At 47.0% G+C, this 24,186-nt stretch overlaps 1 protein-coding gene across 1 annotated transcript; it reads left to right on the plus strand.

The window, feature by feature from the left end:
• LOC139552529 (sodium/potassium/calcium exchanger 3-like) lies at window positions 1-23,809 on the plus strand. Its single transcript, XM_071364344.1, has 17 exons — window positions 1-529; window positions 3,579-3,695; window positions 13,764-13,840; window positions 14,088-14,162; window positions 14,398-14,482; window positions 14,812-14,915; window positions 15,125-15,199; window positions 15,385-15,410; window positions 15,753-15,806; window positions 15,913-16,055; window positions 16,237-16,403; window positions 16,513-16,756; window positions 17,883-18,049; window positions 18,186-18,300; window positions 18,421-18,533; window positions 18,615-18,680; window positions 20,580-23,809. The coding sequence occupies exons 1-17, from the start codon at window positions 421-423 to the stop codon at window positions 20,688-20,690; spliced, it is 1,848 nt and encodes a 615-aa protein (XP_071220445.1). The 5' UTR covers window positions 1-420; the 3' UTR covers window positions 20,691-23,809.
• The last annotated feature ends 377 nt before the right edge of the window (window positions 23,810-24,186 follow it).

The following is a 24,186-nucleotide window of genomic DNA, read 5'->3' on the forward strand; positions in this document are numbered from 1 at the left end:
CCGACACGACTTCACAACCAGAGTGGTAATAGTGTCAAGGCAGAAAGACCGTACCGCTACCCAGCGCCTCAACTCTCGTGTTTGAACCGGATTCTGCTGTCGCCGACCTTTCAATCTGTCTACCGATCTGAAGGCTGTAAGTGCTGTCATCACTTCTGCATCCACCCAGTCCTCTTGTGTAATCTTGTGTGATCTCAAGGCATGGATGTCACGGTGCGCCTTGGCAGGATAAAATATTGTAATCCGAATTGAGTAGGCTACAGTTTGAGAGGATATAGCACTGGTTTACACAATCAACTAACTTGACATTCAAGTTGCAGAGGAAAGTGTAGCCTAGTGCAATTAAGCTGTGAAAAGTGGAAACCGACCTGACCGTAACTGCAACGGATATGTTTTGACTGGTGAGGGTCCGATTTCGGAATGAAGGCGGCGGCACAGACAGGGAGACGGCGGCCCTTCCAGCGGTTCTGCTGCTGTGGAGTTGGGCTTCTCGCGGTCATTTGGCTCGCACAGGTCGCGCACGTGACAGGTGAGTTTTTCCACAAGGAATAATGATGGGTACATTTTGCATAATGTAAATTAACGTATATTATTGCTTGTAAATGTGGGGTGTTTTTTAGCATCACATATTTTTTACTATTCCTTTTAAAGTTGAAAACATTTTAGGACATTTTCATATCTTCACAGATTGTATTATAATACCTGAGGGTGGAAATGATCGATCTGTCAGCTCATTCACATTCTTCATTCATTAAATTTACAATTAAATACTGCCATCGGCTAAATATGCAAGATTATTTAATTTCTCGCAAGATAATCATTATGTAACCATATTGATAATAGGCTGTATGGGATGAAAGAGAGAGATTTGGAACCAACAGATTGGATGATCCCCTCCCCTGTCCCATCCCCCAATATTCTGCACCTAGAGTGTGCGTCACATTGAACCTTCAGCATAATTTTTTTGTTAACCCTTATTTTACCAGGTAAATTGACTGAGAACACGTTCTCATTTACAGCAATGACCTGGTGAATAGTTACAGGGGAAAGGAGAGGGATGAATGAGCCAGTTGGAAGCTGGGGATGATTAGGTGGCCATGATGGTCAGATTGGGAATTTAGCCAGGACACAAGGGTTAACATCACTACTCTGATGATAAGTGCCATGGGATCTTTAGTGAGCACAGAAGTCAGGACACTAATTTAACATCACATCCAATAAACAACACCCTACACCAGGCAATGTCCCCAATCACTGCTCTGGGATCTATTTCTTGTCTGTTTGACCAAAGGAAAGAATGCCTCCTACTGGCCCTCCAACTCTACTTCCAGCAGCATTTGGTCTTCCATCCAGGGACCAACCAGGACTGACCCTGCTTAGCTTCAGAGGCAAGCAGTGGGATGCAGGGTGGTCCAAGCAGTGGGATGCAGGGTGGTCCAAGCAGTGGGATGCAGGGTGGTCCAAGCAGTGGGATTCAGGGTGGTCCAAGCAGTGGGATGCTTCGAGGTCCAGAGTTGAGTTTGAGGGATCTAGCCTATAGGGGCCCTATTCTCTACAGACCTGGTTCTACTGTTCTAGGTCTCCTGGTTTCCTCTTGGAGGATGGATTCAAATACTCAGCTATGAAACAACAGATGGTCAGGTGAAAGTATTTAATCAAGAGGTATGTGTGTGTGTGTGTGTGTGTGTGTGTGTGTGTGTGTGTGTGTGTGTGTGTGTGTGTGTGTGTGTGTGTGTGTGTGTGTGTGTGTGTGTGTGTGTGTGTGTGTGTGTGTGTGTGTGTGTGTGTGTGCGTGCGTGCGTGCGTGCGTGCGAGCGAGCGAGTGAGATTGTGTGGGCCAGTCCTGTGATTTCAGGTTGAGAGAGTATGAGTTCATGTAATGATTCATAGATTAAGCTATGACACAAACCTTCTGACAACCAGTGTTCTGATGTTTTTCATATTCTCCTTTAATAGCTGTCATATTCTTCAGTTTCCCTACTAAACTTTCACTATCTCATAACTACCATCACTGTTGGTTAAGGGCTTGTAAGTAAGCATTTCACGGTAAGGTCTACACATGTTGTATTTGGCGCATGTGACAAAGTTTGATTTGATGCATTTAACCCATATATTAATTAATAGGCCTAATCTTGGGAAAAAATATGAGAAATTATTTAATGTATCTTTCTAATGACAAATGGCAAGATCTGTATAAATGTATTTATTTGCCATGTTCACCATACAGCATCATTCTAGTGGCAGGCCTACTAGTCGCTATAGTAGAGCAATTGTTCTTGAAGGCTTTTTCATTGATTGCCAGTTCCAGCTTAGTTCGAGGCTTGACCATGCAGATGCAGGATCTTAATTTGAGCCAGTTTGATAAAGCAGGAAAATCATCCTGCAGAAACAGGAAATGTGAACTGTATGTGGATTATAATGAATTTTTGTAGGGGTTGATACATTTTTCCTTAGGGCAAATAAAGTCTGCAATTGTAAAGTGGAAATTATAAACTTTTGAAGCCTTTTTAAACCTTGAATACACTACAAGTTTAGATTTCCTAGTGTGCAGGAAAATTCTCAGCAACAATGCCTACAATGCACCAGACAGCTCATCTTGGAATGAACCCCACATCTTCTATAGAAAGAGACGAGACTCAGGCCAAAGTGTAGCCTTCGTCTGGGTCTGAGTTGGAGCCCTGTGTTCTGTGATGTGTGGTCGTGTTGTGAGTGTGATAATGGCGGCACCGTCTGTGACAGAGGCCCATTTGAATTTCATATTACCCAGGTTCCTATTGACAGCTCCACATGAAAGCCTCCACATCCCCACTCTCAGACCTAGTGCAACACGTTGATTGGACTGTAGAGTGAAACAAAGCGGAAAGTGATCATGAAACAGACTGGACACAGAGAGCGATCAAGCAACCTCTTAAACAGCCGGAGTAGAGGGTAATGGCCCCCACCTGGCTGGCTGGCTCTGGTCTGGTCTGCTCTACTCTGGTCTGCTCGGGCTCTGGTCTGCTCTGCTCTGCTCGGGCTCTGGTCTGCTCGGGCTCAGGCTCTGGTTTGCTCGGGCTTGGATTCTGGTCTGCTCTAATCTGCTCTGGTCTGGTCTACTCGGGCTCTGGTCTGATCTGCACTGGTCTGCTCTGGTCTACTCTGCTCTGGACATAGATCTCAGTGAGTGGCAGCAGTTATCTCTGTGTTTCAGGAGACAATGATACAGTACATCAGTGGAGGTCCTCACTGTTGATGCTATCCTTCCATATATAGTGGTTAATAGCTGAAGTCCAAATAAAGAGATAGGCTATCAACAGAGAGATACGGAACAGGGATTTACTCCGTGGGGAGATTGCAGTGCTGACATGATGAATGGCTTATGAGTGTCCTCATAAAAGATTACATGATCTCCTCTGCTGACTCTCTCCGGTTGCTTCCTCCAGCCTGTATTTTTATTATCTGTCACATCTGCACTAAAACACAAAGCCTTTCAATGCTGTGTCCAATACGATAGTGTTTTGTCTTTGGACCGGTCTTTTGATGAGTCTCAGTGCAATAAAATACTCAAATTACAAATCAGTTGACTTACATTTCAACAGAGCCGGAGTCGTCCGGGTCTCAGCCAGAAGAGGGGGGTGTTTCAGTTCGTTCCAGACGCAGGCTGATGCAGGAGGAGTGGACCGAAGACAACCAGACACTGGACCTTCCTAGACCAGGTGAGTCAGCCTCACAGCCCCACACCTCTCTCCCACCTCAACCTCCACTGAAGAACCCTGATCCCCATTCTAGACAAAAGTGTATGTTCCCTACCATGTCCTTTGGCACACAGCTTTATATGATTGTCTCCTCAGAGAATAACAGCTGACAGGGACCATTCAAACTGTATAGTATCTCTGTACTCAATAGTCTTCTCCTTAGCGTTAGCTGATTAAGTACAGATTCCATAGGAGCCCTACAAGTCCTGAAGACACATCGATGCACAAACTGTCTGTTGACTAAATATTTATTTCCCAAACTGTGTGGAACACTTGAGGGGGCTCCAGGAGTGTCTAAGCTGTGTAGATGTGACTTAGTGTGTTAATGTGTGTGTGTGTGTGTTTTGGGAAGGCGGTTAGTGAGGGTATGCTGTGTGTATACTGGTGAACCTTGGCTCTCCCCTGCGGGCTAACTGAAAAGGTAATGTGGGCCGAGGCAGCAGTGAAGTGGTTCTCAGGAATCTGTGCTCTGTAAACTGTGCGTCTCAAACTTGGCTGCCGGGCCAGAGGAAAGGTTCTGTCTGGAGGGGTTAGAGCGCCATGCCAGACTTGTGCAATGGAAGAATCAAGGAAATATAAAAACAGTAAGTAAACACAGTGGAGGACATGGGGTAGAAGACAGCTAGGGAGATCTCTGCAGCAGGACAACAGGACTGAGCAATGCACAGTGTAGTGATTTCAGTCTGCGATATGAAAATTTATGAACTGCATTAGATACCACTATCTCCCTGAGGACACCTGCCACAATCGTTCTAGATTTACACTTGGCAGAAGAGAACTATTAATGCAATATGTGCACCTGCAATAGAAATAAGCAAGCACTTGATATGTGGTCTTTCTGTTACAAACAGACCTCCCTCAGTATCTTTGACAAGGACACAACTCCCCTATGGGTCATAAGGTAAATGCAGGTCGTAGAACAAGAGGCTGATGGATCTGTGGGCAGGTAGATGACATTAGGTCTTTCAGAGCTGCACTACTCCTAGGCTACAGAGCACAGGGCAGGCTACTCATCTTTATCTTCACGTAAATCCCCTATTCTCTGTTTACTGTAACTGCTAATGATTACATAATCCAAACGACCAGCTCAGACAGACCTCTAGGAATATTATCTTGGGGATAGCGGAAGTGAGGTTTCAGTACCCCCTACCCCTTATCTCCCGCGGTTTTCCCGTCTATTGCTATATCTCACTTTATTTCCCCCTCTCTCAATCGCTCCCTCTCTTTCTCTCTCCAACCCCCCGCCGTGTAACAAGACGGAGATGGCAGCGTCTGCCTTCAGTCGAGAACCCTTTGAGGCCAGCGTTGCTAAGCAACTGAATGCTACATTTTGAAACCCAGATAATTCTGTCTTTCAAGCATTCAAAGTGCCGAGGCAGAATGAACAACCAGATCGAGCTAAAAATAGACTGGGGGGAGAAGATAAGCCCATGCATTTTAATAAGGGCTCTATTCAATCGGTATCGTGGAAGTTCAGCGTTACAGTGTGATTGACATATAAAGACAATGTTCCCGTATCAGCGGAGACTGCATTCATGGTAAATGCTGCAGATGTCGGCTCAGTCGGAAATGACCTTTACATTTTTATTGTGCTCTCTGCAGCATTTCAACGATCCAGATTGAATAAATAACGATGGCTCGTATTTTTTATGCATTCGTTTTTTTCAGCAAGCAACAGCCAGTCGGTTTGAGGATTCTTTTTCCACAGAGATATTTTAGTTGTTGCAGGAGAGAACTGAAAAAGAGAATCTGATAGATACTCGAATGATATTTCCTTTCAAAAAACCTTGAGTTTTGTCAGGGGAGTAATTTATTATGGGTGTCAAATAAAGCAAATGGCCACTAATGCAACCATTAAACATGGGAGTAGTTGTCACGTTCCTGACCTGTTTTCTGTTGTTTTGTATGTGTGTGATGGTCAGGGCGTGAGTTTTGGATGGGCAGTCTATGTTTGCTGTTTCTATGTTGGTTTTGGGTTGCCTGGTATGGCTCTTAATTAGAGGCAGGTGTTTTGCGTTTTCCTCTAATTGAGAGTCATATTAAGGTAGGTTGTTCTCACTGTTTGTTTGTGGGTGATTGTCGCTGTGTCTGTGTTTGTTGCACCACACGGTACTGTCTCGTCTCCTCTCGTTCATGTGTTCTTCGTTTCATGTAAGTTCGTAGTTTAGGTCTGTCTAGTTCGTTTTGTTATTTTGTGTATTTAGTCAAGTGTATTTCGTGTCTGTCTTCGTCTTACAATAAAGTCATTATTAATTCATCACCCGCTGCGCCTTGGTCTACTCACTCACCGAAAGAGAGCCGTTACAGAATCACCCACCAAACCCAGATCAAGCAGCGGGTTAACGGACAGCCACGACAGCAGCAGTGGGAAAAGGAGGTTTGGACATGGGAAGAGATCCTGGACGGTAAAGGACCCTGGGCAGAGCCAGTGGAGTGTCGCCGCCCCAAAGCGGAGCTGGAGGCAGCGAAAGCGGAGAGGCGACGTTATGAGGAGGCAGCACGGAAGCAAGGCTGGAAGCCCGCAAGTACTACCCTAAAATTTCTTGGGGGGGGGCTAAGAGGTAGTGGGCCGAGGGCAGGTAGAAGACCTGCGCCCACTTCCCAGGCTAACCGTGGAGAGCGGGAGTACGGGCAGACGCCGTGTTACGCAGTAGAGCGCACGGTGTCTCCTGTACGGGTGCATAGCCCAGTGCGGGTTATTCCACCTCCCCGCACTGGTAGGGCTAGATTGAGCATTGAGCCAAGTGCCATGAGGCCGGCTCTACATATCTGGCCACCAGTACGTCTCCTTGGGCCGGCTTACATGGCACCAGCCTTACGCATGGTGTCCCCGGTTCGCCTACATAGCCCGGTGCGGGTTATTCCACCTCCCCGCACTGGTCGGGCGACGGGGAGCATTCAGCCAGGTAAGGTTGGGCAGGCTCGGTGCTCAAGGGAGCCAGTACGCCTACACGGTCTGGTATTTCCGGCGCTACCTCCTCGCCCCAGCCCAGTACCACCAGTTCCGGCACCACGCACTAAGCCATCTGTGCGTCTCCAGAGCCCTGTACGCACTGTTCCTTCTCCCCGCACTCGCCCTGAGGTGCGTGCCCTCAGCCCGGTACCTCCAGTTCCGGTACCACGCACCAGGCCTATAGTGCGCTTCGAGAGGTCAGTGTGCCCTGTCCCTGCTCCCCGCACTAGCCTTGAAGTGCGTGCCGTCATCCCGGTACCTCCAGTTCCGGCACCACGTACCAGGCCTACTGTGCACCTCAGCAGGGCAGAGTCGGCCGTCTGCCCAACGCCTTCTGCACTGCCTGTCTGCCCAGCTCCGTCTGAGCCATCTGTCTGCCCAGCGCCGTCTGAGCCATCTGTCTGCCCAGCGCCGTCGGAGCCATCTGTCTGCCCAGCGCCGTCGGAGCCATCTGTCTGCCCAGCGCCGTCGGAGCCATCTGTCTGCCCAGCGCCGTCTGAGCCATCTGTCTGCCCAGCGCCGTCTGAGCCATCTGTCTGCCCAGCGCCGTCTGAGCCATCTGTCTGCCCAGCGCCGTCTGAGCCATCCGTCTGCCCAGCGCCGTCTGAGCCATCCGTCTGCCCAGCGCCGTCTGAGCCATCCGTCTGTCCAGCGCCTTCTGAGCCATCCGTCTGTCCAGCGCCTTCTGAGCCATCCGTCTGCCCAGCGCCTTCTGAGCCATCCGTCTGCCCAGCGCCTTCTGAGCCATCCGTCTGCCCAGCGCCTTCTGAGCCATCCGTCTGCCCAGCGCCTTCTGAGCCATCCGTCTGCCCAGCGCCTTCTGAGCCATCCGTCTGCCCAGCGCCTTCTGAGCCATCCGTCTGCCCAGCGCCTTCTGAGCCATCCGTCTGCCACGAGCCATTAGAGCCGCCCGTCTGTCCCGAGCCATTAGAGCCGTCCGTCAGTCAGGAGCCGCCAGAGCCGTCCGTCAGTCAGGAGCCGCCAGAGCCGCCAGCCAGTCAGGAGCCGCCAGAGCCGCCAGCCAGTCAGGAGCCGCCAGAGCCGCCAGCCAGTCAGGAGCCGCCAGAGCCGCCAGCCAGTCAGGAGCCGCCAGAGCCGCCAGCCAGTCAGGAGCCGCCAGAGCCGCCAGCCAGTCAGGAGCCGCCAGAGCCGCCAGCCAGTCAGGAGCCGCCAGAGCCGCCATCCAGTCAGGAGCCGCCAGAGCCGCCATCCAGTCAGGAGCCGCCAGAGCCGCCATCCAGTCAGGAGCCGCCAGAGCCGCCAGCCAGTCAGGAGCCGCCAGAGCCGCCAGCCAGTCAGGAGCCGCCAGAGCCGCCAGCCAGTCAGGAGCCGCCAGAGCCGCCAGCCAGTCAGGAGCCGCCAGAGCCGCCAGCCAGTCAGGAGCTGCCCTACAGTCGTGAGCTGCCCTACAGTCGTGAGCTGCCCTACAGTCGTGAGCTGCCCTACAGTCGTGAGCTGCCCTACAGTCGTGAGCTGCCCTACAGTCGTGAGCTGCCCTACAGTCGTGAGCTGCCCTACAGTCGTGAGCTGCCCTACAGTCGTGAGCTGCCCTACAGCCCGGACCTGCCAGAGTCCCTCAGCCCGGACCTGCCAGAGTCCCTCAGCCCGGACCTGCCAGAGTCCCTCAGCCCGGACCTGCCAGAGTCCCTCAGCCCGGACCTGCCAGAGTCCCTCAGCCCGGACCTGCCAGAGTCCCTCAGCCAGGACCTGCCAGAGTCCCTCAGCCAGGACCTGCCAGAGTCCCTCAGCCAGGACCTGCCAGAGTCCCTCAGCCAGGACCTGCCAGAGTTCCTCAGCCAGGACCTGCCGCCCCTTATCCCGGTGCTGCCCCTTATCCCGGTGCTCCCCCTTATCCCGGTGCTGCCCCTTCATTTAGGTGGTTTTAGTTGGAGGGTGGTCATTGGGAGGGGGATACAGAAGCGGGGAGTGACTATGGTGGTGTGGGGACAGCGTCCGGAGCCTGAGCCACCACCGTGGTCAGATGCCCACCCAGACCCTCCCCTGGACTTTGTGCTGGTGCGCCCGGCGTTCGCACCTTGAGGGGGGGGTTCTGTCACGTTCCTGACCTGTTTTCTGTTGTTTTGTATGTGTGTGATGGTCAGGGCGTGAGTTTTGGGTGGGCAGTCTATGTTTGCTGTTTCTATGTTGGTTTTGGGTTGCCTGGTATGGCTCTTAATTAGAGGCAGGTGTTTTGCGTTTTCCTCTAATTGAGAGTCATATTAAGGTAGGTTGTTCTCACTGTTTGTTTGTGGGTGATTGTCGCTGTGTCTGTTGCACCACACGGTACTGTCTCGTCTCGTTCATTCGGTCGTTCCTGTTCATGTGTTCTTCGTTTCATGTAAGTTCGTAGTTTAGGTCTGTCTAGTTCGTTTTGTTATTTTGTGTATTTAGTCAAGTGTATTTCGTGTCTGTCTTCGTCTTACAATAAAGTCATTATGTATTCATCACCCGCTGCGCCTTGGTCTACTCACTCACCGAAAGAGAGCCGTTACAGTAGTTGTGTTTTTGTCTGAAGTCTTTGTAAATTGGGGAGAATATCCTTAGCTCCCATCCCGTCTCTCTGGAATCCTTGTTCTCTCTGAGTTCACATTGGTTCCTGATGATGACTTAAAGGTCCTAGGTTAAGGGTGGAGATCACTTACCGACAGCTCTGTGTGTGGTTGAACATAACATGTGGCTCACAGCTACCCGTCTTCATATCAGATAGGGTATTAGTGGTGGCATTCTAATTGTTTTACTGCAGTAGTTTCCTTTGTTTCCCAGGCCACCAACATAACATTGAGACTTGACGCTTTAAGACGATGGATAGTTCCATGTGATGTGTCTGAACCGGTGGAGTAATCTCCTGTGAGGGACTAAAGCTTATTGATTGTTCTCCCACTGTAGGTCTCCTGAGGATTTCTCAAATTATTTCAGCCAGTGTTTTGTCAGATGAAGGATGGTTATTGAGGTTTGGTGAGATTTGTGTGGTTGGATTGGCTTGGACTATTTTTGCTCTTGTCGGCCTTTCGTAACTATGTCATAAAATCAAAGAAATGTTTTGATTCGGGATAAAAAAAATGCAAGGTTGTTGTAGTGAGGGCCTCTCAAGTGGTGCAGCCGTCTAAGGCACTGCATCGCAGTGCTTGAGGCATCACTACAGCCCCGGGTTCGATCCCAGGCTGTGTTAGAGCCGGCCGTGACCTGGAGACACATGAGGCGGCACACAATTGGCCCAGTGTCGTCCGGGATAGGGGAGGGTTTGGCCGGCCGGGATTTCCCATCGTGCTCTAGCGACTCCTTGTGGCGGGCCAGGCGCCTGCAAGCTGATAACAGTCACCAGTTGTACAGTGTTTCCTCCGACACATTGGTGCGGCTGGCTTCCGGGTTAATTGAGCAATGTGTCAACAAGCAGTGCAGATTGGCCCCATCGCCTCTCCTTAGTCTGTATGTGAGTTGCAGCGATGGCACAAGACTGTAACTATCAATTGGATACCATGAAAAAGGGGTTAAAAAAAGGTTGTTGTAGTGGTTTCAGTCTATGTAGTGGTGCTGTTTCTGTTGGTGCGTGAGACTACTTTACTCTGTGTTTCATTCAATACCTTAGCTTGACTCCAAGATACCCTGCAGCTTTTTCAATCAATAACATCTCTTTCTTTCCTTCCCTCTGCCTGCCATTAGGTCACACTCTTAAGTCCCTTGCGGCAGAGTGACTCAAGTGGAGATCATCTCACAGCTTTAGCGGTTTAATTTAGTTGGGGGTTCACTTTTAATCCAGACTGATATGGCATTAAACACACGCTCAAGCATACTTATGGGTTCGCACACGCAGGAACACACACAGATTACATCACATGTCCATTTTGAACCCTTCTCTAGTTACTTGATTGGATCAGCAATTAAATTAATTAAGATCAAGCCCATTCACTGTGTGAATAAAGATAAGATCTAGTGTCTCAGAGAGAGATCTATGCAGGTTTGCATTTATTGTCATGAATCTTGCCCTTGAGGCAGCTCTGCAGAGGGGTCACTAGCTGTCATAGCCACTAAGCCACAAAATCTGATTTAAACCTAACCCTAACCTTAACCACACTGCTAACCCTAATGCCTAATGCCTAACCCCAACTTTAAATTAAGACCAAAAAGCGAATTTTTTGTCTTCATGAATTTCTAAGATAATATAGCCAATTTTGCAGAAATCTCTCAGTTCTGCCTCATGGGTAAGATTAATGACAATAAACATCACCCTGTGAGATCTATAGGAGACCAGGCACACAGAGATGTAACACTAGTAGATGTAATGAGAGGGTGTGTGGTGCAGAGCGGAGCCTGTGATGCCAGAGAAGAAACACGTGAACGCTGCTGCAGCTCCACGCCCTGCCCTCGCCCCGCCCCCCAGGCTGTATATTTTATGAGAGCTGATTATGTCCTATGTCCAGTATTGGAAGCCAAGCTCAGATATAGTAAATCATCTTATGGCTGGTCTAGTCAATCAGCAGTCCTGTGACAAAAGCCTAGTAAGGGAACAGAGGATGAGCATCCTCACAAATACAATTCCTAGCCAACACTGTCTCGTATGCTTTCGCTCTCTCAGACCTCTCCTGAGGGTTGGCAAGGAAAAATACATATTTTTAGAAATTTCTCTCCAGAGCTGCCTGTCATTTCTCTTTTTTTCATATTTCATAAGCCAATAGCATGGTAAACACACATTCCCCTCCCTCCCCCTTTCTCACCATTCGCGCAGCCGTCATTGGCTTCCCACTGCCGCCCGTCAACAAACCACAGTCCCCAGGGAGAGGGTCTCCATGGCAACTGCTTTCACCGAAGCAACCCATCAAAACGTTCATCTGAGCCGCGTGTTTCAGCACGGCATTTACATAGACACGTTCAACTGGGGCCTTGTGTATTGGGGGCTAGATGTCCTGGGGACCTGGGGAAGGATCCAGATCTGGCCTGCTTTCCAAAACACAGCTATAGGATAAGGAAAACAGAAAATGATAATAATACCACAACTACAGCACAGATGTCCTCACACTGATAAGATACAGATGTGTACCCACGTTCTTTAGTGAGATGCTGCCTCACTCTTTCTTATGATAATCTGACAGAAAGTTGACATGCTAAGCTGGGATGGTTTAGTGAACAGGTCCTGCCCCAGTGCAACAGCTGGCCAGAAGAGAAAATAAGCTCCTTTCCCCACAGTTCTCTGGGAGGTGGAAGTACAAGCCGAGCAGAGGCAGAGAGAGGGACCTTCACCCTCTGAGGCTCAGATTCAGAATGTTGATTACATCACTAGCTGTACATTAGATAACCATATGCTGTACACATACACACACACACACAATATAGAAGGGCATTGTATAGAAGCACACTGTCATCCTACATACCTCTAGACCATATGGCACCCTCTCCTCTCTGCTTCACACTACAGATTCAAGGATCAAAATCGAATAGCCTTGATCACATGAGAGGTGTGCTCTCCTAATCTACAGGGAGAAGCTTCAGAATGGCATGCTGTCATAGACTTAAAGCACAGCTGATGGCATGTAGTGGGCATACTGTGTAGTATATGTCATGAAGCCTATGTTTGGTAGTGTGTGTCATACATCATGTGATGTGTAGCATGTATATTATAGGAAGTGTGTTTGGTGTAGAATGAGTCCTGCAGCATGCGTCAGACAGCGTGCATTGTGGGACTGGCTGTATAGGCTACCCAGGGCTGCCTGCCTCAGAGCAGCAGGTCTATTAATAGGTTTGGGCTCCCCAGTTGTTAAAGTTCATTTTCCCCTGCGTCTGAGTACTGATTTAGCAGCAGTGCCCTGTGCTCTCCAGGCTGCAGCCTCCTCTCCTCTGCTCGTCACGCTGGGGGGAACCGAGGGGAAGCTTTCACTAACACTCTCACATACACCTGAGGACTGGAGGAGCAGGAACCAGCTGTTCCACACACCTCCTCCTCAGAGCTCTGCTCCTCTGCTCCTCTCTCTCTACACGGCCCAGGGGGGCAGCATCTGCTAGCCTGTACAGGTGTCTGGCTGCTTGGAGGGAGCAATTCCAGGCGGATAAGTATGATTTCTTGGAGTCTGAGCCAGATCCTGACGCTTAGCTGCAGCAATTCCTTTCGGACCGTGGAGGAACAAACCCTCAAGGTGCCTCCTTCAGCTATATACTGTCAAAGACTCCAGTTACCCAAGTCATAGACTTTGTTTTTACACTGCTGCTACTCGCTGTTTATTATCTATGCATAGTCAATTTACCCCTACGACTAACCTGTACCCCCACACATTGACTCGGTACCGGTGCCCCCTGTATATAGCCTCATTATTGTTATTTTATTGTTTTACTTTTTAGATTTTTTACTTTAGTTTATTTAGTAAATATTTTCTTTACTATATTTTCTTAAAACTGCATTGTTGGTTAAGGGCTTGTAAGTAAGCATTTCACGGTAAAGTCTAAAACTGTTGTATTCGGCACATGTGACAAATACAATTTAATTTGATATAGCATTGTACTCCTTCAGAAAGGATTGGACCTGGAAAGCAATTTGGTGAAATTGTCATTCATTCTTCCAGAAGGCCTGCTGTGTTATTACGGTGCTTGTATCTGTCCTTTACGATAAGAAGGAGGATGATATAGGGACAGGAAAGCAATGTTATTACAAACCAATGTGGCAGCTTGATGACTGTGTTCTGCTTTTGGTCTTGAGCGGCATGACATCCATTTAGTCAGATTAGCGCAAGACTCTGATTTACTTCCCCGTCTGCTGTTGTTGTTGACTATCCTTTTCCACCTCCATTTTCTCTCTCTCTCTCTCTCTCTCTCTCTCTCTCTCTCTCTCTCTCTCTCTCTCTCTCTCTCTCTCTCTCTCTCTCTCTCTCTCTCTCTCTCTCTCTCTCTCTCTCTCTCTCTCTCTCTCTCTCTCTCTCTCTCTCTCTCTCTCTCTCTCTCTCTCTCTCTCTCTCTCTCTCTCTCTCTCTCTCTCTCTCTCTCTCTCTCTCTCTCTCTCTCTCTCTCTCTCTCTCTCTCTCTCTCTCTCTCTCTCGACAGAGAGAGGTAGGATCTGTGTCTAACTGTGTTGTACTGTTACCTCTCTCCCCGAGCCATCCATGAGTTTCCAGAAGATATCTTCACCAAGGAGGAGCTGAAAGGAGGAGCAGTGCTGTTACATGTGCTGTGTGTGAGTGTCCCATAACACACAACGCAGAAAACACACCTGTTTAACACACCTCACAAAACAACCATGATACTGCAGTTTTGCAGCCACACCCTTAGTGCAATACCATCTGTTCAGATGCTTCATAATATCATTTATCTGCCAATCAGAGTGAAGTACACCTGCCTAAATGAACTGAATAACTTAAACACTTCCTTATCACATCCTTACAGATTGTATCTCTATTTTCATCTCTCGCTGTACCTTTTAGGCTATATACATGTTCTACGCTCTTGCTATTGTCTGTGATGACTACTTTGTCCCTTCCCTGGAGAAAATATCAGAGGTGAGAAAACCAACAACACCAATTAGCGTACAGGATACAGGAAGAAGGAGGCACCATGTGCTGCTTTTTATCTCTACATTATTACTACTTTTAGTTGACACATTTAAAATATAAACTTTGTGCAAGACAGGCTGAAGAGGATTTCTGTTATCATGTATTTCTACAAAGACATAGTGCTTCTTGATCATGTATTATGATTGTGTGAGAATGTTCCCCTTGTCTCTGTCCCTGTCAGAACCTGCAGCTCAGTGAGGATGTGGCAGGGGCAACCTTCATGGCTGCAGGAAGCTCAGCACCAGAGCTCTTCACCTCTCTCATTGGTCAGTTCTTAATCACTCTGTATTTCACCTCATATTTCCTGATATCAGTGGCCAATATTGTGTCAATGAACACTATACATTATGCCCAACACTGACTGATATAAATGGCCCATAACTTTCACCATCTTGCCATGGATCTTCAATCCATCCAAACGAACATGTTTGTGTATCATGTAATGCCACAGATATCCATATGATGTCAGCAGAGTCAATATGAATGGTCTTTCATTCTACATCAACGTATAGAACACATTGGGATAACCGTTGGTTTCATCCACTAAAATGTAATTGTCACTACAGCCCCTCCCACACCTCTCTTTCCATCTCAGGTGTGTTCATCACTAAAGGAGACGTGGGGGTCGGCACCATCGTGGGTTCAGCTGTCTTCAACATCCTGGTCATCATTGGTGTTTGTGGCATCTTTGCGGGCCAGGTAGAGACCTGTCAAAGACTACACACCTTTATGGTCTTAACAGTGTAGCTAGCCATGGCTGAAGAGCTCATGAATACATGGAAACGTATTTTAGAAATGATTCTACACATGCACTGGCTGAGTGAACCTGAGGACTTCACCTTGATTTAGCTGTGTGTTGGTTGTCTGTTAGTGGAATCTCTCTCTGTGTGGCTCCTCCCCCTCTGCAGACGGTGGTTCTGACGTGGTGGTCTCTGTTCAGGGACTCCACCTACTACATCTTCTCTGTGCTGGCTCTCATCATGGTGAGGCAGACAAGGGAGGGAGGAGGGGAAATTAAGACCACACAATCAAATGCATTTAGAGACCAGTATACAGTAGCTTACTTGTGCTCTACAATTACAGTGCTGTATAAACTGCCTGTACATAGTGAAATGATAGCATGAAATGCAGCTGTGACTATTTTAATGTGTTAACTTTCTCTTTGTAGGTTATATACGATGCAAAAGTTGTCTGGTGAGTTTTATCATGATTAATGCTGCCAAAAGTCTCAATGTTACACGTCAGAATTGTAAAAGTACAGTAAAATAGCAGTTTGCCGGTTTTAGGTGGTAGTTGAACTGTTTACTGGTTTTAGGTGGTAGTTGAACTGTTTACTGGTTTTAGGTGGTAGTTGAACTGTGTATTTCTCTAATTGAACTGTTTACTGGTTTTAAGTGGTAGTTGAACTGTTTACTGGTTTTAGGTGGTAGTTGAACTGTGTATTTCTCTAATTGAACTGTTTACTGGTTTTAAGTGGTAGTTGAACTGTTTACTGGTTTTAGGTGGTAGTTGAACTGTGTATTTCTCTGATTGTAGGTGGGAGGCCGTGCTCCTAATGACCATGTATGGAGTTTACATTCTTATCATGAAGTGAGTATGCTGAAACACCTCTCACAAGAGTCCTAAATCCACAGAGCATGTAGCTAGTGTCTGCTTGTGCTATGTTTCTCATATGACAGCTGTTTTGTGGTTTCAGGTTCAACTCCCAGATCAGGGGATGTGTGCAACGTCGGTTTGGGGGCCCGGGTCAGTGCTGCCTTGTCAGTGAGGGACTCAGAGACGAGGAGATGGCAGAGGACGGACTCACCTGTAACACCAACATGGTGCTGCTCAGGAAAGGTCTGGATTGGAGCTCCTTACAGCTCTCACTGTCTGAGTGTTAGAAGCTGTGGCTGTTATTGATTTGTTGTGCTCATTACAAGTCTCACAGTGCATTATAACCGCATCATAATGCATTATACCTGCCTATTGGCTTTAGGTAAAGTGTTACCCCTCTTCCCATCCCTCCCTCACCCTGCAGGACAACCCCAGGGTCAGGAGTCTCCTCCGGTGGTGATGGTGGACGAGCTCCTGATCCTCAACCCCCACCAGCTGTCCTTCTCCGAGGCCGGCCTGCGCATAATGATCAGCCCCCACTTCTCCCCTCGCACCAGGCTCACCATGGCAGGCCGTGTGCTCATCAGTGAGGTATTGGACTCAGACTGGAGGAACATCAACAAGGGGCTACATTAGCCACTATGGAGAACTAATGTGCACTCTCACTCTCTCTCACACTCTCTCTCTCTTTCCCACACAGAGACAGAGATTGATCAGGAGTCCCAACAGCCAGCTGGACGGGGAGGCCAGCCCAGCGGCAGGGGGCACCCCTCTAAAAGGGTTGGGCTCTGGAGGTCTGGAGAATGGGGGCAGTGTGGAGAAGCAGACCCCTGACAGGGCCAGGGTAGGGGATGCAGGGGCAGAGAAGCCAGGAGCGGAGGGCTGTCACACTGAGGAAGAGGAGGATGATGATGATGGGCCATTCAGGCCTCTGCATTGGCCAGGTGATATAACAAAATCTGAAAATACTCAGGATACATTCAGTAACATTGTAAAATGTGGGGTAGGTGCAACATAAGACAAAACCAATTACAAGGGTTTGAAGTATCTCTAAGTGGCCACTCGCCTTTCTAAAGTGTGCACAGTTCCAACGCAATTTCAATGCACTTTTATGACTATAAAGTGTTTTTTTTTAGCTCTCCTAGCTGTGAGAAACTAGTACAAGCACACTTGTAGTAGTTGAATTTGGAACACAACCCTGCATCGCCGCCATCACACAATTACGGTTGTTGTTTACGCAATCCAAAAACGGTCCATTACAAATCGCAACCTGGGTCAGGTGGGCATGATTTGAAGGCATGTTCTATTGACAACATGACTTAGTTATGAAATATGATCTTGTTAGGCTTGTGTTAGGCTTTCACAAGGCCTAACAAAACAGATGGTAATTTTGGTTCTCATAGAAAGGAGTCATGATTGCAGTCAGGTGCGTGTGCAACGGTAAATTTGAATTTGCTTCACAATACTGTTCAGAAAAACCACGGGTATGACGCCGTGTAATCTTGTAACTCTACATCAAACATAGTGATCATAAACGTTGACACGGTATATGACATGAGTTTTAGGATTTGAACATGTGAAGTACACATTTGGACTCACAGGTGTTTGGATTGCTTTTCTGGCATCAAAGCGGTATTTATTGTAATCCTCAACGCCTCATCTTTCAAAATACATTGAGCCATCTTAATATACAGCATTTCCCTCACTCAGACAACAAAAAATGTGTAAAAGTTGCCCAATTAGCGGGAGGGATAGGAGCAACTTCTTGTTGTGCGCGGTGCTCAAGTTCAGAACAGCTGTCAGTCAAAACCCATACAGAGCTGTGAAGCGCAGAGCCTGACCTCTGACATCATGTATAACAGGTTACTGTACAGTCACTGCTTTCCAATTTTAGCGCTTATTAGTGCCCAAATCTGCCATTTTCAACCCGTATACGGGTACAAGTGTAAAGGGCTACAGACAATTTCCCTGACGTTCGCTGAAATTGCAGTAGAGGAAAACAAAGTGGGTGTCGGCTCTGGTATGTTCTGGTCTGTGACCGACAGTATATTGTTGTTCATGTGTGTGCAGGGGGTTGCTGTGCGCGGGTCAAGTGGCTGATCTCGTGGCCCCTGGGCCTGCTGCTGTACTGCACTGTGCCTAACTGTGTGTACCCACGCTGGCACCGCTGGTTCATGGTCACCTTCGTGGCCTCCACCCTGTGGATAGCCATCTTCTCCTACCTCATGGTGTGGATGGTAAGGACTCGCACAGCAGAGCCGTAAGGCCATATTTGAACTTCTCCTTGAAATGTTCCAGGAGTTGTAGGATAATATTGAGAGGGTGAGTGTGTGTGGTGTCTCTGTCTCTGATCTAGCTGTGTGTGCCCACTAGGTCACCATCATCAGCTACACACTAGACATCCCAGACTACATCATGGGCATCACCTTCCTGGCAGCGGGCACCAGTGTGCCAGACTGCATGGCCAGCCTCATTGTAGCTCGGCAAGGTACCCGTCATCCTCTCTTTTCAACTTCCTCTCATCTTCAGACTCCTGACCAGCCTCTTGACGTCCTGGTGGTGTAGTGTAGACTGCTTTAGTTTGACTTTACTCTCCCTCTCTCCTCAGGTATGGGGGACATGGCGGTGTCTAACTCCATTGGCAGTAATATCTTTGACATCCTGTTGGGGCTGGGTTTTCCCTGGGCTCTGCGCACTCTGGTGGTGGACAACGGATCATTGGTGGGTTCATTAAAACTCTCTCTCTATGGACATTTAACAATCATCGACATCTGACCCCTCTCATCCTCCTCTTCCTCACAGGTCTACATCAATAACAAGGGCCTGGTGTATTCTGTCGTCCTGCTGCTGGCCTCTGTCTTCCTCACAGTAAGTGTGTGTGCATGCGTTCGTGCCACCATCAGTTACTGTTTCACTGGACATCTGGTTCTGAGCATCATTTAACCACATAACACACGTATCACAATTCTATTGGTGTTTCACAATTTTATTGGTGTTTCACTTTTTACAAGTCTTTTCTTACACACCACAAACACAGTATGATCATAGTTTTACTGGTATTTAAGGTTTTTACAAGATATTTGTTATGGACCACAAGCAGGATGGCGGCAGACAAGACAGAGTCTTTCTGGAGCAGGGTGTGGTTCCGGTGTTATGATACTGATGGTTTGTACCATTGTGGCTACCACAGCACCAACTAGTTGTCGGGAATTAAAGTTGTTGACAACTGTAGCATTTTAGCTAAGCCTAACTATAACCCTTTTCCTTACCTATACCTCCATCTCCTAACCTGCCACATTAGTTCTCCTAACCTGCCACATTAGTTCTCCTAACCTGCCACGTTAGTTCTCCTAACCTGTCACATTAGTTCTCCTAACCTGCCACGTTAGTTATCCTAACCTGCCACGTTAGTTATCCTAACCTGCCACGTTAGTTATCCTAACCTGCCACGTTAGTTATCCTAACCTGCCACGTTAGTTATCCTAACCTGCCACGTTAGTTATCCTAACCTGCCACGTTAGTTCTAACCTGCCACGTTAGTTCTAACCTGCCACGTTAGTTCTAACCTGCCACGTTAGTTCTAACATGCCACGTTAGTTCTAACCTGCCACGTTAGTTCTAACCTGCTACGTTAGTTCTAACCTGCCACGTTAGTTCTAACCTGCTACGTTAGTTCTAACCTGCCACGTTAGTTCTAACCTGCCACGTTAGTTCTAACCTGCCACATTAGTTCTCCTAACCTGCCACATTAGTTCTCCTAACCTGCCACATTAGTTCTCCTAACCTGCCACATTAGTTCTCCTAACCTACCAAGTTAGTTTGCCTAACCTGTCACGTTAGTTCTCCTAACCTGCCACGTTAGTTCTAACCTGCTACGTTAGTTCTCCTAACCTGCCACATTAGTTCTCCTAACCTGCCACATTAGTTATCCTAACCTGCCACGTTAGTTCTAACCTGCCATGTTAGTTCTCCTAACCTGCCAGATTAGTTATCCTAACCTGCCACGTTAGTTCTCCTAACCTGCCACATTAGTTCTCCTAACCTGCCACATTAGTTCTCCTAACCTGCCACATTAGTTCTCCTAACCTGCCACATTAGTTCTCCTAACCTGCCACGTTAGTTATCCTAACCTGCCACGTTAGTTATCCTAACCTGCCACGTTAGTTCTCCTAACCTGCCACGTTAGTTCTCCTAACCTGCCACGTTAGTTCTCCTAACCTGCCACGTTAGTTCTCCTAACCTGCCACATTAGTTATCCTAACCTGCCACGTTAGTTCCGCTAACCTGCCACATTAGTTCTCCTAACCTGCCACATTAGTTCTAACCTGCCACATTAGTTATCCTAACCTGCCACGTTAGTTCTCCTAACCTGCCACGTTAGTTCTAACCTGCCACATTAGTTATCCTAACCTGCCACGTTAGTTCTAACCTGCCACATTAGTTATCCTAACCTGCCACGTTAGTTCCGCTAACCTGCCACATTAGTTCTCCTAACCTGCCACGTTAGTTCTAACCTGCCACATTAGTTCTCCTAACCTGCCACATTAGTTATCCTAACCTGCCATGTTAGTTCTCCTAACCTGCTATTTAAACAAACCATCAGTATCACCATACCGGCTCCATCGCTTATGCAATCACCCAGTCATAGCCAAGCTATTCCTTTCTTTACCTCATGCAACTTTTCTTTCCCATTTCCATTAAACCCCTCTCCATCTGCCCATCCCCTGTTCTCTCTTCACCTCCCCCTCTTCCCTTCTTACCTCCCAGGTCATGAGTGTCCATCTGAACCACTGGAAGCTGGACCGCCGTCTGGGCCTGGGGCTGATATTACTCTATGCCATCTTCCTGCTCTGCTCCATCTTCTTTGGGCAGATGTGAGGCTGACGCTGGGGTCGAAGGTCAACCCTGATTTGCCTTCCTGTCAGCTGCCACATCCAGGAGTCCTCTGTCTCCCTGAGATACTCTGTCCTAAAGCCAAAAAAAACAGCCTCAGCTACATCGTGCTACAGTTAACATGTGATGTTCCACAAACAGGATATCCTTGGGTGACATTGTACACAAATACACACACACGTTTTACTATCCTTGTGGGGACCTAAAATTTTCCCTAACCCTTGCCCTAATCCTAAATAGCCTTTGTCCACAAGGGAGAATTTTCCTTGTGGGGACTTCCGGATAGTCTCAGTCTCTCTCTCTCAGTCTCTCTCTCTCTCAGTCTCTCTCTCTCAGTCTCTCTCTCTCAGTCTCTCTCTCTCAGTCTCTCTCTCTCTCAGTCTCTCTCTCTCTGTCTCTCTCTCTCTCAGTCTCTCTCTCTCAGTCTCTCTCTCTCAGTCTCTCTCTCTCTCAGTCTCTCTCTCTCTCAGTCTCTCTCTCTCTCAGTCTCTCTCTCTCAGTCTCTCTCTCTCAGTCTCTCTCTCTCAGTCTCTCTCTCTCAGTCTCTCTCTCTCTGTCTCTCAGTGGTGACTCTTGGGGATTTTAAGGTCCCCTCAAGGATAGAAGAACCTACTCACATGCACACACACACACACACACACGCACACACACAGCAGCCTTTTCTATAGCACAAACCTTTTTCTTCCGAAGTTTGGTGTTTTAATACGTAGCAACACCTAATGTTCAGCAGTGACCAATGGAAAAATAATACAGTAGACTAATCCTCGTTTCTTGACCTTACGTTTGGAACGCCCGTGTTTGTTTTCAATGTATGACCTAGCTGACATTACCTTGTTGTGTGGTGATACAGTGTGTACATTTGTGCAAATGTTTATCAGTGCTGGGGTACAGTGGAGCATAGAACTGTCAGTAAGGTACTATGAATGAAGCAATAAGAAAAATGGACGTTGTTAACGTGTCATAGACTTATAATAGAAGAAGTATTCGTAAGAGATGCAGATTATGTGACTAGAATTTGTAAAGTGACTGACCGAGTTCCTCCAAAGAGGATTCATTAATCATGTTTTGCCTCACAACATGTACTGTTACAAACTAAGTAAATAATAGGCTAACGTGAAATCTACGATTTTAGCATTTTTAGAAGTGTTATTACTATTGACTACATGTTTCTATGAGTGTCACAACCTTTGATATCATGCGTACGGGTCTGTTGTAATAGTTCACTACGTTTAGGGACGATCAGTGTTTGTATTACTGTACAATGATTATTAGGTCTACAAGACCCTACTTTTTACTGTTTCTAAATGTTTACTAAATATTTTACATAGTTTTACAAAAAATTTATGTCAGACAGACTAGATTTGTGGTGTTTTTGATATAAGCACTAAATAACATATTCTTCCCATGATATTTGTGAGAATATCATATACTGTAACTGAAAAATGAAGTATATTTTTGTCACTTTGTAAAGTGATACTAAATAAGACTGACATTTCAGATCAGCACAGTCCACCTATATCTGATGAAAGGAGAATGAGGTTATATTGAATTGTATCACTTTCTAAGCCACTATTCTATTTAAGCCAGCTAAGATCCTTTTTAGCACTGAACCGCCTTGATTTAGTATCTTTATTTATTATTTCCAAGAGATTTTATATATTTCTTTTGTCAAGTGCTTGTGATTACAATACTTTATACTATTTTGCAGAGCAAACCATTTTCTCAAAAACGTATAGGTATTTATTTACAGCATGAATATGATTTCCTGAAATAATTTAGATTTCAGATCAGATCAAATGACTCAAACTTTTTGCCAAATGAAAGGACTGCAGAATACATTCTTTATGTGATCGAACTATTGCACTGAACGAAAACATAAATGCAACATGCAACAATTTCAAAGAATGTACTGAGTTACAGTTTATATAAGGAAATTGAAATAAATTCATTAGGCCCTAATCAATGGATTTCACATGACTGGGCAGGGGCACAGCCATGGGTGGGCCTGGGAGGGCATAGGCCCAACCACTTGGGAGTCTGGCCCACCTACTGAGGAGCCAGGCCCAGCCAATCAGTTTATGCTTTTCCCCACAAAAGGGCTTTATTACAGACAGGAGTACTCCTCAGTTTCATCAGTTGTCTGGGTGGCTGGTCTCAGACGATCCTACAGGTGAAGAAGCCGGATGTGGAGATCTTGGGCTGGCATGGTTACACGTGCTCTGCGGTTGTTTGGCCGGTTGGATGTACTCCCAAATTCTCTAAAGCGACGATGGAGGTGGCTTATGGTAGAGAAATGAACATTCAATTCTCTGGCAACAGCTCTGGTGGACATTCCTGCAGTCAGCATGCCAATTGCACGCTCCCTCAAAACTTGAGACATCTGTGGCATTGTGTTGTGTGACAAAACTGCACATTTTAGAGTGGCCTTTTATTGTCCCCAGCACAAGCTGTTTAATCAGCTTCTTGATATGCCACACCTGTTAGGTGGATGGATTATCTTCGCAAAGCAGAAATGCTCACTAATAGGGATGTAATCAAATTTGTTTTCAGAATTTGAGAGAAATACGCTTTTTGTGCGTATGGAACATTTCTGGGATCTTTAATTTCAGCTCATGAAACATGGGACCAACACTTAACATGTTGCGTTTATATTTTTGTTCAGTATAGTTCTGCTCTTTGATTTCAGGCACTCAACATTTTTTACATTTCAAATAAGGAGTAGAGGAGTAGAGACTGTTGAGTTGTACAGGCTGGTTGCTGGTGCTGCTAAGTATCCCAGGTTTAGTCACCTGTCGTATGTCCAGGGTAGTCCTTTATTAAGTACCTACTGAGATAGGAAGACCACCAAGGAGTCCCCACTACCAACCAACCAGTCATAAATCCTGCCTCTGTTAGCAGTTCAGGTCAGAGCACCAAATAAAACCCTGATTTAGTTCTCACATGGAAGATCTGTGTATGAAGTGTTGTTCCTCAATGTTTTATTCTGTTAGGTTGGAGCCGCCAGATATTCCAGCACTGAGATTCGTTACTTTAGACATGATCTCTGATCATTGAGAACTTTTGTATGTTGTTGAGTGCAATAAATAAAATCTGTGCAATAACAATCCATGTCTCTCTCCTTAAGTCCTTAAGTTACTGTACATACAACTGTTAAGCTCTGAGAAGTGATGGGTGGGGCCCACTGGGCACAGACGGCAATTCAATGTCTATTCCACGTTGGTTTGACATAATTTCATTGAAATTATGATTCAACCAGGGTGTGCCCAGTGGGAAGACAACAGGGGAAACAGTCCCAGTGTCGACCTCTACCTTTCACTGATTCCAGACCTGTCGTTTACTCATTAACCCCTGAGGAGCTGCATTAAGCTGTTACTAGCCTGATAGTCTCTCAAAGCAAATACATCGTTCTGATACGAGTCCAGAGGGAGCCATGCAGACAGAAACCCATCTCTGCTTACCATATGCTGCACACACTGCCATC

This window comes from Salvelinus alpinus, chromosome 24 (genome assembly GCF_045679555.1).
Source record: "Salvelinus alpinus chromosome 24, SLU_Salpinus.1, whole genome shotgun sequence".
In the NCBI taxonomy this organism is placed as follows: Eukaryota; Metazoa; Chordata; class Actinopteri; order Salmoniformes; family Salmonidae; genus Salvelinus; species Salvelinus alpinus.